Source organism: Myotis daubentonii, chromosome 2 (assembly GCF_963259705.1).
Source record: "Myotis daubentonii chromosome 2, mMyoDau2.1, whole genome shotgun sequence".
NCBI lineage: Eukaryota > Metazoa > Chordata > Mammalia > Chiroptera > Vespertilionidae > Myotis > Myotis daubentonii.
Genome location: NC_081841.1, coordinates 52,069,710 through 52,082,510, shown reverse-complemented (window position 1 = coordinate 52,082,510; position 12,801 = coordinate 52,069,710). Strand labels below are relative to the sequence as shown.

Here is a 12,801-nt window from a genome sequence, read left to right as displayed (position 1 = left end):
AAGCTGCACATGCAAGTCTCTGACTTTACCGCATACCAAAGGTTTTGACAACTGATCTATGGGGTATACCACTGCCCAGATCTGAGGCTGGCCACTGGCTGGCACATACATGAGCCAAACTAAATGTGTATGCACAGCAAATACTTTTGAAAACTGAACAGATAGTGAATCACAGCTCATAGAAGGCAGGTAGGTACTTGCAGCCTGAATCTAGCTCAATTGACTGCCTGCTTTTAAAAACAAAAGGAAATATAATCTTTAGTATTTAAACAAGACCCAAAGTTTCATAAGATAATATTCAAAGTGTCCAAGATAAAAATCCAAACTGTATACAAAGAAACCGAAAATCTCAACATCTCACAAAGGAAAAGATAATCAACAGACACCAATCCCAAGATATTAGGGTTATCAAAGACTTTAAAGCAGCTACTATAATCATGCTCTAAGAAATAAAGGCAAACACTCTTGAAGTGAGTGGAAAAATAGAAAGTCTTAAAGAAATAGAACACTTTTTTAAAAAAGGAAAAATTTAAACTAGAAAATATATTTTAAAATTCATTGGATGGGCTCAATAGTATAATTGAGATGACAGAAGAGCCAATGAATTTGAAGATGGATCAACAAAAAATTTCCAAGCTGAACAAAAAGAGAGAAAAAAGATTGTGGAAAAAACAAACAAACCAAAAAACCAGAAGACATAAAAAGAATACCACCAAAGGCCTAACAACACCAAAGGCCTAACACTTATATCATCAAATACCTATAAGGAAAGGAGAAAGAAGTGGTTCAGGAAAAAAAAAAAAAAAAAAGCTGAAGAAATAACAGGTGAAAAATTCCTAAATTTGGTAAAAGATATAAACTTATAAATTCAAGAAACTCAGTGAACAGCAAAAAGGATAAACTCAAAGAAATTCTTGCCTAATGAAAACTAAAATAAAATGTCTTGAAAACAGTCAGAGAAAATGATGCATTACACATAAGAAAACAATAATTCACATAATTGTGGATGTCTCATCAGAAATTATAAAGGACACAAGGCAGTGGAACAAGATTTTTAAGAGCTGGAAAATAAGAATTCTGTCAACCCAGATTTCTATATCCAGTGAAAATATCCATCAAAATGATGTGAAATAAAATCTCAGACTAAGAAAATTAATTACCTAAAGAGAACTGCTAAAGAAAATTCTTCAGATGAAAGAGAAGTGATACTATAGGAAAACAGAATTTCAGAAAAGAAATAGCAATAAATATGGTAAATATCTAAGTAAATATAATAGCTTATTTTACTCATCTAAAGTCCTTTAACATACAAATGATGGCTAAAAGTAAAAAATATAACAATGTGTGATGTGTTTTCATTAAAAGTACATGTAATACATATAACAATTACAACATAAAAGGGAGAAGGCAAACCAATCTATATGGTACTAAAGCTTCCAGATTCTACTTGAAGTGATACATATTAATTCTAAGTAGACTGAATACTAATTATGAATATTATAATCTGTAGTCAACATTAAAATAACTATAAAATGGAGATAGTTAAAATCTCAATAGATAAATTAAAATAGAATACTAAAAAAGTATTCAAATACTCCAAAAGAAGGGTAGGGAAACAAAACACACAGAGGGAACAAACAATACAAATAATAAAAATGGCAGACCTAAATTCAAAATGCCAATAATTATATTAAATGTAAATGGTGTCTACCAGAAACCCACTAAATACAATGATATATGTAGGTTAAAAATAAAAGCATGCTAAATGTAATATGGCAACCTGGATTGAATTATAGAACAGAAAAAGGACATCAGTAGAAAATCTGGTGAAATCCAAATAAAATTTGTAGTTTACTTAATAGAGTACTATACCAACGTTAAATTCTTACTTTTGATAAACGTACCTTGCATAAGATGTTAACATGGGGGAAAACTAGATGAAGGGCATATAGGAACTCTCTGTATTATTTTTGCAACTCATTTATAAATCTGAAATTATTTCAAAATTGAAAAAATATATTTTAAGTAAAAAGAGGAGAAAATGTATACCATGAAAACATTAATCAATAGAAAATTGCAGTGGCTGTATTAACATCAGACAAACTATATGTCAAAGCAAGGAAAACTACCAGGGTTAAAAAGGGACATTAAATAATGATAGAAAGGTTCAATTCACCAAAAGACGTAACAATCCTAAATGTATATGCACCTAACATAAGAGCCTCAAATATATGAAGCAAAAATTGATAGAACTAAGGGAAGAAATGAACAAATCTACAATTATAGTTGGAGACTTAATCTTCCTTTCTCAATAATCAATAAAACAAGTGCACAGAAAATAATCAAGGATATCAAAACACAAAGTTGGATACTTTACATATATACAACTCCTATTTGTCAAATAGACCTCAATAAAGCTGAAAAATAAATTAAAAATAATGTTGCAATTAGATAATTAAATCACATTTTAATTTTTTTAAAGGAAAAGATCAATAATAGAGAGGAACTGAACAATGCCATCAACCAAATTTATAAAAAATTTCACCTAATAACAGCAGTTTTCAAGTGCACATGGAACATTCACCCAGCTAGACCATATCTTGGGGCATAAAACAAAATCTTAACAAATTTAAAAGTATTGGAATAATACAAAGTATGCTCTCTGACAAAAATTTAATTAAGCTAGGAATCAATAAAATAAAGACTCTGGAAAAGCTTTCAACACACCAAATACTCAAACAACACACTTCTAAATAATTCATTGGTCAAAGAAGAAGTCTCAAGGGAAATAAAAATTCAACATATCAATTTGTGAAATGCAGCCCACAGCAGTGCTTAGAGGGAATTTACAGAATTAAAAGCTTATATTGGAAAAGAAGAACAGTCTTAAATCAACCATCCACCTTAAAAAAAAAAAGAGTAAATTAACTCAAAGCAAGTAGAATAAAAAACAGAAACCAATTAAATTGAAAAGACAAACACCAATAAAATAAAAAGCTGGTTCTCTGAAAAGATGTGTAAAATTGATAGGCCTCTAGCCACCCTCCAAAATGAATGAATATAGTAGTCCCCTCTTATCTGTGTTATCACTCTCTGCGGTGTCAGTTACCCACAGTCAACTGCGGTCTGAATACATTAAATGGAAAATTCCAGAAAGAATTCATAAGTTTTAAATTGCATGCCATTCTGAGTAGCTTGATGAAACCTCTCTTGGGACAACCATCTAGGACATTAATTATCCCTTTGTCAAGCTGTATATGCTACCCACCCATAAGATCTACTGTCATGGTATCACAGCTCTTGTGTTCAAGTAACCCTTCTTTTACTTAATAATTGCCTCAAAGTGCAAGAGAAGTGATATTGGCAATTCAGATATGCCAAAGAGAAGTTATAAAGTGCTTCCTGTAAGTGAACAGACTACAGTTCTCAAGTTAATAAGGCATTTTATCATCTCACATAAGAAGGGTAAGTTCAATACAATAAGGTATTTTGAGAGACACCACAGTCACATGACTTTTATTACAGTATTGTTATAATTGTACTATTTAATTATTCATTATTAGTGGCCCAGTTCACGAAATTTGTGCGGGGGGGGGGGGGGGTGCCCTCAGCCCAGCCTGCACCCTCTCCAATTGGGGACCCCTTGGGGGATGTCTGACTGCCAGTTTAGGCCCGATCCCACATTCGGGCCTAAACTGGCAGTCGGACATCCCTCTCGCAATCTGGGACCGCTGACTCCTAACCGCTCACCTGCCTGCCTGCCTGATCGCCCCTAACTGCCTCTGCCTGCCTGCCTGATCGCCCCTATCTGCCCTTCCCCTACCAGCCTGATCTCGCCCACAACAGCCCTCCCCTGCCAGCCTGATCTTGCCATCAACTGCCCTCCCCTGCTGGCCTGATTGCCCCTAACTACCTCTGCCTCAGACCCCACCACCATGGCTTTGTCCGGAAGGAAGTCGGACATCAGGAAGATGGCCAGTCAACCTGGTCTAATTAGCATATTACCCTTTTATTAGTATATATAGATTATATAGGATAGGATTGCTTAAAGGGGGGGGGGGGCTTTTTCAGCAGGAGGAGATGCTCTTGGCAGACAAAAATACATTATCCCTATATCTGGATAGCCAGCCATATGCACTATACTGCCGAACCGGTCATTAAAAAATTGAACCACTTTCTTACACCTTACACCAAAGAGCTGTTGCCCTTAAAACCCTTCCTCAGCCCCCACCTTAGGTTCTGCCTTCCCAGTTCACCCAGATTAGGTTCTGATTGGTTGGTTTCTATGCCAGTCAGCATCAAAAGCTCCGCCTCCTAGGCAGCCATTGGCTCCTTACACTTCACCCAGATTTGGTTCTGATTGGTTGGTTTCTATGCCAGTCAGCATCAAAAGCTCCGCCTCCTAGGCAGCCATTGGCTCCTCGCACTTCACCCAGATTTGGTTCTGATTGGTTGGTTTCTATGCCAGTCAGTGTCAAAAGCTCTGCCTCCTAGGCAGCCATTAGCTCCTCACAGTTCACCCAGATTTGGTTCTGACTGGTCAGTTTCTATGCCAGTCAGCATCTCTGGGCCTATCTCCAGACCTAATCAGAGAGGCGGGTCTGATCAGCAGCCCTGGCAGAGGCCCGGAGAGAAACAGAGGCACGGCTGCTGGCCAGACCCGGAGAGAGAGAGGCAAGGGCTGATCAACAGCTGCCACAGAGGCTATGGATCAGACCTTGCTTCTCTCTCCAGGCCTCTCTCCGGGCCAATCCGCAGCCCCCTTGGCAGTCAGTGCTGGGTTGCAGACAAAAATACATTATCCCTATATCTGGATAGCCAGCCATATGCACTATACTGCCAAACCGGTCATTAAAAAATTGAACCACTTTCTTACACCTTACACCAAATAGCTGTTGCCATGGCAACCCAGCACTGACTACAGGACTGACTTCCGGTGGGTCGAGCCTTTCTCGTTTTGGATGTTACGAACCCTGGGTTTTTATATATTAGGATTATTAATCTCTTACTGTGCCTAATTTATAAATTAAACTTTATCATAGGTAAGTTTGTATAAGAAAAAAACATAATTTACATATATAGGGTTGAGTATTATCCACAGTTTCAGGTATCCACTGGGGGTCTTGTAATGTATCCTACACAGATAAGGAGGGGCCTACTGTAGATAAAGTATCAATATCAGGAATGAAAGAAGCAATATCACTATAGATCAGCTGTGGGCAAACTACGGCCCGCGGGCCGGATCCAACCCATTTGAAATGAATAAAACTAAAAAAAAAAAGACCGTACCCTTTTATGTAACGATGTTTACTTTGAATTTATATTAGTTCACACAAACACTCCATCCATGCTTTTGTTCCGGCCCTCCGGTCCAGTTTAAGAACCCATTGTGGCCCTCGAGTCAAAAAGTTTGCCCACCCCTGCTATAGATCCACAGACATTAAAAGGATAAAAAGGATACTAATACAAACAAATCTATGTACATAAACTCGACAACTCAGATGAAATGGACCAATTCCTTAAAAGCTGCAAAGTACCAAAACTCACCCGGAAAGAAATAGACTACCTGAATAACCTATATCTATTAAAGAAATCGAATTTGTAGTTTAACACCTTCACACAAAGAAAACCCTAGACTCAGATGGCTTCATTGGAGAATTCTGCCAAACTTAAAGAGAGAATTTTACACATCTCTTCCAGAAAAATTAAACGGAACATTCTCTAACTGGCTCTATAAAACCAGCATTATCCTGATACTAAAACTAGACAAAGACAGCACAAGAAAAAAACAAAACTACAAACCAATATCCACATGACCATAGATGCAAATTCCTCAACAAAATATTTTAATGAACCTTGACCTAAATTTAATTAACTCATCCAAAAATCAACTAAAATGAATCATAGATGTAAATGTAAAATGTGAAACTATAAAAAATCTTTAAAAAGAAGCAAAGAAGACTATCTTTGTGACCTTGGACAAAGAATTTTTATACCAAAACATGATCCATAAAAGAAAGACACAAATTTGACTTACTCAAAATTTAAAACTTTAGCTCTACAAAAGACATTGTTAAGAGATGAAAAAGAAAAACTACACATTAGGAACAAATATATAAAACTTATTTATCTGACAAAAGACTCGTATCTAGGATATATTAAAAGAAGAAAACTCTCAAAACTCACAGAAAGAAAACAAATAATCCAACTTAAAAACTAGGCAAAAGGCCCTGGCTGGTATGGTTCGGTTGGTTGGAGCATCATCCCATGCACCAGAAGGTCTCAGGTTCAATTCTCAGTTAGGGCACATACCTAGGTTTCAGGTTTGACCCCCTGTTGGGGCATGTACAGGAGGCAACTGATTGATGTATTTCTCTCATCCATCCATCTCTCTCTCTCTCTCTCTCTCTCTCTCTCTCTCTCTCTCTCTCTTCTCCCCTCTCTAAAATAAATTTAAAAACCAGGCAAAATATTTGAGCAGACACTTCACCAAAGATATATTAAAATACATTGTTATAAGAATGTGAAAAGATGCTCAATATCATTAGCCATTAGGGATATGCAAATTGAAATCATGAGATAACACTACATACCTATTAAAGTGACTAGAATAAAAAATCTGAATGTTCAATGTTACTAATCATAAGGGCAATGAAAATCAAAACTACAATAAGATATTACCTCACACCTGTCAAATGGCTATGAGCAAAAAAAAGACATTAAGTGTTAGCAAGGATGTGGAGAAATGTTGGAACCCTGGCACACTATTGCTGGGAATGCAAAAGGGTACAGCTGCAATGGAAAAATAGTATGGAGGTTCCTCAAAAAATTTAAAAAAGAACTACTGTATGATTTAGCAATCCCACTTCTGTGTATATACCCAAAGAAATTGAAATCAGGATCTCAAAGAGATATTAGCTCTCTCAGTGTTCATCACAGCACTATTCACAATAGCCAAAATTGGAAATGTCCATCAATAGATGAATTGATTTTTAGAATAGGGCACATGTTCTCTTCTCTCTCTCTCTCTCTCTCTCTCTCTCTCTCTCTCTCTCTCTCTCCCTCTCTCTCTCTCTCTCATATTATTCAGTCTTTTCAAAGAAGGAAAATTTGTCTGGCCGGCTTAGCTCAGTGGTTGAGCACCAACCTGTGAACCAGGAGGTCACGGTTCAATTCCTGGTCAGGGCACATGCCCGGGTTGCAGGCTTAATCCCCAGTGTGGACGTGTAAGAGGCAGCCAATCAATGATTCTCTCTCATCACTAATGTTTCTATCTCTCTCTCCCTCTCCTTTCTCTCTAAAATCAATAAAAATATATTTTAAAACATTTTTTAAATAAATAAAAGAAGAAAAATATGACACAAGCTACAACATGAACGAACTTTGGTGACATTATGCTAAGTGCAATAATCCAGTCAAAGAGAGAGAAATACTGCATGATTCTGCATATATGAGTTACCTGACATAGTCAAATTCACAGAATTCAAGTGGAATGATAGTTGCCAGGGGTTGGAGGAGGGCAAAACAGGAGATTACTAATCAATGGGCATAGAATTTCAGTTAAGTAAGATGAATAAACTCTAGAGATCCACTGTACAACCTTGTACCTATAGTCAACAGTAATGTATTGCACATTCAAAATTTTGCTGCGGGTAAATCTTATATTGTATTCTTACCACAATAACATAAACTTTAAAAAAAATTGACAATTCCAAATGCAAATGAGGATATGGAGCACCTGAACTCTCATATATTGCCGATGGGAATGTAAAATGGTACAACCACGTGATGAATGGATAAACAAACTATTATGTAACCAACAATGAAATACTACTCAGCAATAAAAAAGAACAAACTATTGATAGATGTAACAACATGGATTAAATCTCCACGGTACTGTGCTGAGTGAAAGAAGCCAATCTCAAAGAGTTACTGGTATATCCTGTAGTATAATTAATTCCATGTATACGACATTCTAGAAAAGACAAAACCACAGGAATGGATAACTGATCAGGGGTTGCCAGGGATTAGGAGTTAAAAAGAATCTGACTACAAAGGGGCAGCGGTGGGGAGCTTTTCGAGGTGAAGGAACTGTTCCTTGTCCTGACTGTGGTGGTGATTACATGAATCTATACATGTGTTAAGATTCATGGAACTGTATACCAAAATTTCTTCAACTGTACTATTTGTAAATTTTAAAAATAGTAACAATAAAAGAAAAAATAACTAAAGCTGTTAAAAATAAAAGGAAAAATACAGTCGCTATATATGAACTAGAACTTTAAAAGCTTTTCAAATATTAGTTCTATTGAACTTAGTCTTTGAAGGAGTACGCTATTTAATTATAGTTCCCTAACAGAAATATATTTCCAAATAGAAAAAAGAACACTGTTTGTCCCAGGGACACTGTGTATTGGCCTAAAGTCACAACTAGACTGCAGGGGTTCTGATACCTAAATGTTGGCCATAATAACGGTGATACTTGCTAAAAATGCACACTAGCACCCATACTTTGAACTTTATACTGGATTTTTTTTTTTTTTTACAAACAATGGTTTAGTTTTTATTTCATAATCATAAACTTAACTCTGCAATCCAGCTAGACCGGGAAGGGGTAGGGACATTATGGAACCCAATAAACTGGCAAGAGCACAAAGATTATGGAACATTCCAAGCAAATCAGAATGAATGGGTGCTCCCCTGAGCTACAGAAGGAATGGTCTGGTGGTTAAGATAAAACACAAGTCAAATTTATTAGAGTTGCCCACAGTCAGCAATGGTGATCTTCTTGCTGGTCTTGCCATTCCGGGACCCAGAGCGCTCCATGGCTGTCACAATATCCATGCCTTCCTTCACCCGGCCGAAGACCACATGCTTGCCCTCCAACCACTCAGGCTTGGCAGTGCAGATGAAAAACTGGGAGCCGTTTGTGTTACGTCCAGCATTTGCCATGGACAAGATGCCAGGACCTGTATGTTTCAGGACGAAGTTCTCATCCTCAAATTTCTCCCCATGGACGGACTTGCTGCCTGTGCCATTGTGGTGTGTTAAGTCACCACCCTGGCACATAAATCCCGGAATAATTCTGTGAAAGCAGGAACCTTTGTACCCAAATCCCTTCTCCCCAGTGCTCAGAGCACGGAAGTTTTCTGCCGTCTTTGGAACTTTGTCTGCAAACAGCTCGAAGGAGACGCGGCCCAGGGGCTCGCCGTCGGCGGCGATGTCCAAATACACGGTGGGGTTCACCATGGCTGCTCATGGGCGGCTTCGGGGCGGCGGTGTCTGCAAAACCTATACTGGATTTTTATAATACCCCCAAAGTCAGCATTCAGTTGCCACAAATAAGAGTTCTTACCAGGTTTTGTGATTAAACCATGGAAGAAAAAAAAACAGCTAGAAAGACCTTGACAACTCAACATCTATAAACAGAATCAGTGCCTATAAGGAACTGATGTTTCTGGAATCCTGGCTAGAAAAGTGACACTTTTTTCTTGAAAATTTGCAACAGATTGCACTAATAAGTGCATTTCTCTTAAAACAAACAAACAACAAACAGAACACCTTTCTTTGAGCACTCCCCTGGGCAAAAGCAGCGCTCCGGAACGGAGCCCAAGCAGGGTATGTAAGTCACAGTGCCCCGTATGACTGCCATGCCTCATCCCTGGAAACCAGCAAGGCGGCCTGCTGCGGAGGGAAGCAGAAGATGTGGCAACTCCTACAACCTACTGGGGACAGTATAAACCAGGGATTTACTAATGGTCAGGAAGAAGCATGCGGCTAGGAACAAAGCACATCAGCCCCCAAGGGTCAGGTTGGATCTAATCTGATTAAAATTCAACTCGGAGGTCTAGCTGGTTTGGCTCAGTAGATAGAGCGTTGGTCTGCGGACTGAAGAGTATGGGTTCGATTCCAGTCAACGGCATGTACCTTGGTTGCAACCAATCGATGTGTCTCTCTCACATCAGTGTTTCTCTCTCTGTGTCTCCCCCTCTCCCTTCCACTCTTTCTAAAATTCAATAGAAAATTTCCCCTCAGGTAAGGATTAACAAACAAAATGAAAAACACTCAAATCTAATAATGAGTCTCTGACAGCCACTCATCACATAGAATGGACTTACTTTCTTTGACCTAGAAAGCTTTTGAGCAATTTCTAATGCCAAGAGTCTACATTAAGATCCCAAAATAAAAGAAGTCTTACTCCTTTGGCACTTATGTCCGAAGTTTCCAGGATGAACCAGAAAAAGAAAAAGCTGTGAGGTAAGTGAAATACTCACATGATCATTCTACTTTGTTTCCCCTCTACAGCTAACCACTCAATCTGTGCCTTTCTTGAGTCTTATACTCACTCTGTCTCTTCTGGAGACAAGAAACAAGGAATATTATAAAAAGAAGGAAAGCAAAAAAAAATTTTTGTTTAATCTATAAATAGTACTTGCACTAGACTATCTATATTAATAAAACAAATGGCCATCATTCAGTTAAGTGGTCTTTATGAACTTCCCTCATCCAAGGCTATCTGAAGAATGCCTTCCCAAGGGGCTGCTGTTTAACTGTTCTTAATCACTGTTACTGTGAGCACTCAAACTAGGAAGCAGGGACAAACTTACAATGTGATTGCACAGAGAACCTCCTAATGGGATTACTGTAAGGATGCTTTGTACCCCCAAATAGACTGCTAAATTTACTAACAGTTTGTACATGAACTCTGCCTGCTCTACTGGTTCCACACAAACCATGGGGACTTCTGCCAACTGTCTAAGCACAGACTGTGGCAAATGCTAATGGAATCTGCATGAACTCAGAAACTTTAGTGGTGAGAAGGAGAAAAATATTAACAAATTGAATGAAATGTTTTATTGCATTACTTTTCTCATTCTGTGATTTTGTATGTATATATTCTGATGTTCCAATCACCCTTTATTTTTTCTTATTCAATGGTCTTTACTGACTACAAAAGGTTGGGTCAAAACCCAAGTTCCCTGAGCTCAGCCTTTGCTCTAAATCCCCACTACACCAGGTGTACCGGTTAATAATGCAGATTTTGTAATCAAAGAAAACACGATCATTTCCAAGAGAAACATCAAAAGTGCTTTATTCAAAGTAATGTCCATTGCTAGCTACACATTTCCCCCATCTTTCAGGTAATTTGTGGATACCGTCCCAAATTAGAACTTTTCTTGTTTTGAAGCAAACCATTCAGAGACCCAATCTTCCACTTCTTCGTATGTTTTGGAGTGCTGCTCAGAAAGTGCATGTGCCATCGATCAGAACAAGTGGTCATCTGAAGGAGCAAGGTCTGGTGAATACAGCGGGTGGGTTAATACTTCCCAGGCAAGATCTTTTAATGTGTCTTTAACTGGTTTTGAAGTGTGTGACGGTGCATTGTCATGAAGCATAATTACTTTGCCCTGTCTTCTGGCCAATTCTGGTCGTTTTACGATTAAAGCGTGGTTCAAATTGATTATTTGTTGTCGGTAGCAATCAGTATTAATGGTTTCACCTGGTTTTAGAAGCTCATAATACACCACACCTTCCTGATCCCACCAGACACAGAGCATTGTCTTCTTTCCGAAGCGATCTGGCCCTGCAGTTGATGTTGATTGAACTGGATCAACCCATGATTTTGTGCATTTGGGATCCTCAAAATAAATCCACTTTTCATCGTCAGTCACAATTCGATGCAAAAAAGACTTTCTTTCGTGCCATTGAAGCAACATTTTACTGATGACTTTTCGGTTTTCCATTTATCTTTCATTCAGTTGATGTAGCACCCATTTTCCTTCCTTTAAAATCAGCGTTTCTCAACCTGTGGGTCACGACACCTTTGGGGGTCGAACGACCCTTTCACAGGGGTCGCCTAAGACCATCGGGAAAACACATATATAATTACATATTGTTTTTGTGATTAATCACTATGCTTTAATTATGTTCAATTTGTAACAATGAAAATACATCCTGCATATCAGATATTTACATTACGATTCATAACAGTAGCAAAATTACAGTCATGAAGTAGCAACGAAAATAATTTTATGGTTGGGGGTCACCACAACATGAGGAACTGTATTAAAGGGTCGCAGCATTAGGAAGGTTGAGAACCACTGTTTTAAAATCTTTCCCATTGCTTGTAAACGATCAGAAATTGTTTGCTGAGCAACGTTTAATCTTTCTGCAAGTTGTATTTGAGTTTGACACGCATCTTCATCCAATAATGCTTGTAATTGTTGGTCTTCAAACTTTTTTGGTTGACCTGGACGTTCTTTGTCTTTCACATCGAAATCATCACTTTTAAAGCGTTTAAACCAGCGTTCACAAGTATCTTGAGATGGAGCATGTTCACCATAAGCTTCCCGAAGTATACGATAACTTTTTCTTCAAAATAAAGTAATGAATTAAAACTTCCCGCAAATGCTCTTTTTTTAGCACGAAATTCGACATTTTTAAGCGTAAAAATATCTATGATGTTAGCACCTTCAGCAAATTTGACATATGAAGTTTTGAAGCTTGCTGTCAATACAACAAAATAGCATACATATCAAATCGCTTATCTATCAACATATGTGTAACTCCATTTACTGAAAAAAATCCACATTAGAAACCGGTACACCTGGGTATTTTGAAATTGCACATTACAGCCCACGTGTCTTGTACCCCAGCTTGGCCAAGGAAGTTTATGCAAGTCAAGTCTGACGTTTTGTGTCCAAAGCCCGATTCAGTACCCTTCAAGAAAGCAACAGCACTGGCTGATAAGGCTTTTAACTCTTTCTTCCTGCTTTCACATATTAGAATCCTCTCAGTCGC

At 38.0% G+C, this 12,801-nt stretch overlaps 2 protein-coding genes across 2 annotated transcripts in view; both read right to left on the bottom strand.

The window, feature by feature from the left end:
- SCN8A (sodium voltage-gated channel alpha subunit 8) overlaps positions 1-12,801 on the bottom strand; it is a 188,573-nt gene that overhangs the window by 160,272 nt on the left and 15,500 nt on the right. The gene's annotated exons all lie outside the window — the stretch shown is intronic.
- LOC132226107 (peptidyl-prolyl cis-trans isomerase A-like) lies at positions 8,729-9,283 on the bottom strand. The gene has a single exon (XM_059680975.1). The coding sequence runs from the start codon at positions 9,247-9,249 to the stop codon at positions 8,755-8,757; it is 495 nt and encodes a 164-aa protein (XP_059536958.1). The 5' UTR covers positions 9,250-9,283; the 3' UTR covers positions 8,729-8,754.

Excerpts from the sequence above, each read along its gene's own strand:
- LOC132226107 (XM_059680975.1), bottom strand. The coding sequence starts at position 9,249 with ATGGTGAACCCCACCGTGTATTTGGACATCGCCGCCGACGGCGAGCCC.